This window comes from Centruroides sculpturatus, unplaced genomic scaffold (assembly GCF_000671375.1).
Source record: "Centruroides sculpturatus isolate CEXI.00-Female unplaced genomic scaffold, Cexi_2.0 scaffold73, whole genome shotgun sequence".
NCBI lineage: Eukaryota > Metazoa > Arthropoda > Arachnida > Scorpiones > Buthidae > Centruroides > Centruroides sculpturatus.
In genome coordinates this window covers 1,065,198-1,069,686 of record NW_019384330.1, presented here as the reverse complement: position 1 = coordinate 1,069,686, position 4,489 = coordinate 1,065,198, and the positions used below count along the sequence as shown (strand labels likewise).

The 4,489-nt window shown below is 28.6% G+C and overlaps 1 protein-coding gene across 1 annotated transcript in view; it reads right to left on the bottom strand.

Moving 5' to 3' along the window:
- LOC111629765 (Golgi-specific brefeldin A-resistance guanine nucleotide exchange factor 1-like) overlaps nucleotides 1-4,489 on the bottom strand; it is a gene marked incomplete at its 3' end in the record, with an annotated part of 182,789 nt that overhangs the window by 135,168 nt on the left and 43,132 nt on the right. Inside the window, exon 7 of the mRNA XM_023373680.1 lies at nucleotides 3,458-3,832. Within this exon, the coding sequence (XP_023229448.1) occupies nucleotides 3,458-3,832 (375 nt within the window). The remainder of the gene's footprint in view (nucleotides 1-3,457; nucleotides 3,833-4,489) is intronic.

The following is a 4,489-nucleotide window of genomic DNA, read 5'->3' as shown; positions in this document are numbered from 1 at the left end:
AATAAACACACCACCACCCTTTCAACCGTGGCCACAGAACCTGGAATAAGGGTGGATCTACAGAATGCTCGTATGGTAAGACTATCACAACGTACGGACCAACTAAGAATTATGGAGACCTTAGAGATTTATAAAGCAGGATTAAACAACACATGTATTAACTCCAAAGACGCAGTTAATATCTCTAAAGCATGAAAATTTTGCTATGAAGAAACACCCCACACATAATTGAGTGTAGTGTCGTTTATTACAAGCGCAATTTACGCAAGATTTAACGTCATCGAGGAAAGAACGTGGTGTTCTTTTTTTTTTATATGAACGTTGACATTCTAGGATTTGAATCGCATTTAATCCATTCCTGTTCGATTTTGCAAAGTTTGAATTTATAAAAACGGTAGCCTGAAGAAGACCCAGGTAGGGTCGAAAACGTTTGCCAAAAAGAGTAATACTGGGGAGTTAAAGGTTTATATTCAAGTAGAGAGAATTATATTTCCTCCTGTGGTAGATAGGAAGTTCATTTGACACTCTTATGTTTTCAGTGCTTTTCTTAATTTGTTTTTTATATGTTTGGTTGTATATATATTGTTTTTTTGTTGATTCTTAACAATTTCTCCCTGCAATTTTTCTTTCTCAACATCTTTTGAATGCCCTGCCCCCTACATTGTCTATCCATTAGTTCAAAATTTCCCAAATGAAAATTTTTTAACCAAATTTGCATATTCAAAGCTTAGAAGCATCTTCCCCATACATATTATGAACCTTTTTAACTGTTTATATGGCATTATATCCTTTCCAAAATTTATAAAGAGTAGCATGATAAATATGCTCTCTATCTGAAGACATTTTGACTCAATTTTATTCAAACAAAATATGAAGTAAAAAGTTTAAAATAAGCATCTAAACAAAGAATACAATCTCTCATTAGCAATAATGTGTTAAATTTCATGACTGTTACAAGTAAATCACACAACTATGTTTAAGTAATGACAGCTGTTAAAAATAAACAAAACTTTCTGTTCAACTCAATATAACTTTTACTCACTGAGCTGCAATTTAGAAAACTTTTAGACCTATAAATTTCTATTGTCATTCATCCGTCTGTCTGTCTTTCCTTAATCTCAAGAACAGAATTAGACAGCTGAAAGACGAGATCAGATATGGAAGCCTTAGGTGCAGAAGAGTTGATTAACTATATGTGAACTTCCAGTTTGCATTGGAAGTCATGTTGTTTCAATTCAAAAATTTTCCCCCAAAAGATGTTACATAGATGGCATGACTGTATTGTTAAAGGAAAAGTATGATGTATGTGAGCAAGCCACTACTAATTTGAGGTGGAGAGCATTTATTTTAAATTAAATCAATTAAAAATATGATAAAAAATTGCAGCTTGACACTGTGACCATGTCACAATAAATTGTTCATTAAATGTGGATCCAAAATGGGTGTGGAAGCAACAAAGTAAGATTGTAGTATCAACAATTAAAATTAAGAAGGAACTTATTGTGTAACATAAAAGTGGTACACTTGTGGCAGCCATGTTTAACATGCCAAAGTTGGCAGTCTGCAATCACTAAATGCAATTTTCATTTTATTATATATTATTTACATGTTTTATTTATTATTTTCAAGTTTTAATTTATTATTAGAGCATATAATTGTCTTCTTTTTGCATTAAATAATGTGTATTCGCAGTTTTAAGTTTATCAACGTGAATATTGTTTGGGGTTGAGGAATGAATTAATTTGCTTTCCATTAAAACTAAATCAGAGCTGTCTTGCAAATATAAACAAATTTACATAAAAATAACCTTGAAGACAGCAAGATTTCACTTTCCATTATTTCTTATGGAAAATATTACTTTGGTTTTTGAACAATTTGGAATTCAGATGATCTGGAACAAATTAAGTTCAAAGTATGAGGCATTACTCTATGTGGTTATTAACATAATTTCTAAGTCTGAAAGCTTTCCAAACAAATTTTAATGAATCATCATCAATTATTCCTGCTCTCTTTCCAATTAATGGTGATTTATTGACCTTAGTTTGGAAAGCTATCAAACTCACAGATTATGTTAATTAATAACAACATATTCTTTTTATCATAGAAACAGTTAAAATCTTCAAGCAATAAAGTTATAACTCATTGACTTTCTATTCTGAAAACTTAGTATAGTACTGTTTAAGAAGTTCCAGCCTGTGAAGTCCAATTTCTCTGCTCCTGGCATTTACACCATAAGATGTCTGTTAAAATTTTCTGCAAAATAAGTTTTCCTATGTAAGAAACCCCAAAATATCAATCCTATCAACAATAGTTTACCCACTTAAGAAGTTTATGTTAGAAACAAATCATAATCTTTTTCCTTAACATAACTTTATCACTTATAAAAAAATAGTGATGTTTTAGTAAAGTAACTCCAGATGTTCATGATATTGTATATCAAACACTTGCACATCCATTGTGGTCATTAAATTAACTAGGGTGTTATTGTTTCAACCACACTCCCTAATTGGTGATGTCCATTAACTATTAACATGTCATATTGACACTAGTCACTTCATCACCTGCTGTAGTCAGTGCATCTTACTACTCTACTATGTTACATTATGCTATGTTCTAGTACTTTGATATTGAAATAAAATTAATTATACAGATAATTTTTTTTTTTTTTACAGTTCCTGCATAAGAAATTTTTTAGAGTGGTCCTTCAAAAACTTCTTAACAGGGTTCCACTGTAGTACTTTTAAGTTGTTGAATTTTCAATCGTTTTTGGATGCCTTAAACAATTTTTAACAAAATTTTATTTCTGTTTCTTTTATAACTAACTATTCAATTTATGTGCTATTTTATTTACTTTTATAAATTCATCAACTACAATTTTTTCATGTATCATTTCTTAATAAACTAATCTACAATAATTGGTCTATTTTATTTTGTTGCTTAAGTTCAAATTTAAAATAATTTGCTATTCTAAAAAACTTAACCCTAATGGTATCAAGTAATAAAGCTCAATAAAAGTATTCTGCATATAATTCTTATCAATGATTTTCTTTACTAATATCACACTAGAAATTGTGTAATTTTGGGTGAGATCAATGCTAATACTATTAGATTAAATCTTAGATTTTTTGCTTAAATTTCATCTAAAATTCATTCCTTAATTAATTAAACTTAGCTTCTGATATTACACTTTGTTAAAACCACATAAATAAATAATAAAATTTCAAATATTTTTTGTATAATTAAAAGAATGTATTTATCATCTTATTTTTTTCATAAACAATGATGTTGAAAGACAGATATCTATTTCTCATTATATCCTCAAATATAAAATAAATATTTTATATTTAGTTTAATTATCTCTATCAAGTTTAATATTAAATCTTTTCAATCACACATATTTTGAAATTAAAAAATAATAATAATTGAATTAAATTTATTTAAGAATTTATAAAAATACCTGAGATAAACTGCTTTTCCTGTTGGCATCATCATCATGCATATATAAAGAAATTTCTCTTTTACTTCTGTCAATATTACATTGTGAATCGGCAGCATTACACTTATTTTCAAGTGTTTCTTCTTGTGAAGAACTTTCTTGATAATTTTGAATATCTTGCTCAAAACTTTCATTACTTATTTTTTGATCTGAAAATGTTTCAGGTGAAGATATAGATGAAACACAACCACTATCATCTGAATTTGTAACATTGGAAGATGGATTTTGAACAGTTGTATCAAGTTTATTAGTCTGATTAATTTTCTTATGCTTGATGTGCAATCTTCTTCTATAGCTATTTCTAGAAGAATCAATCCCAATTGCCTTCATATGTAACTATAAAAAAGAATGGATTTAAGAAAACATATTAAACACACAGATTNACTTTGTTTTCTACACTGTTTGATGTGAATAATAAAATTATTATTGGAAGTAAGGTTATTTCTTGGGGGGTTGTGAAGGCAATTTAGAATTTGGTTTTAATGAATTCTGGTAAAATTTTTGTTCACGTTATCATGTAAAAATTAATGTTGTGACAATTACATTTTGTCGGGGCAATAGCAAACTTAGTCTTAATGTGAGAATTCAACTTTATTGCTGTTTGTTTTAAGGCAAATCAACTATAAATATAAAACTAGAATTAGTATCTTCTTAGTTATTTTCTTTTAAAAAGTGGTTCTTATGTATAATAAATAGTAATTCTCTTACTATAGATTCTTTAATTGTAATTTATATAGAAAATAACTATTATACAACTACAGTAGGATCTCGAAAACTCGGCTCTCGATAACCCGGCACTCCGGATAACTCCGCCACACCCTGGCAGGGCAAAAAAATCAATTAATTTTCATTATAGACAGCTTTATAAAAGTATAAAAGCTCTCATAAAGTATTTTTCTGAGGTCTGTCTTATCAGGTAAATTACTGTACACAGTGTATTCATTAATTTTCATTTTCATGTAGTAAAGGCTCTATGCCTTCATAAAGGACGTA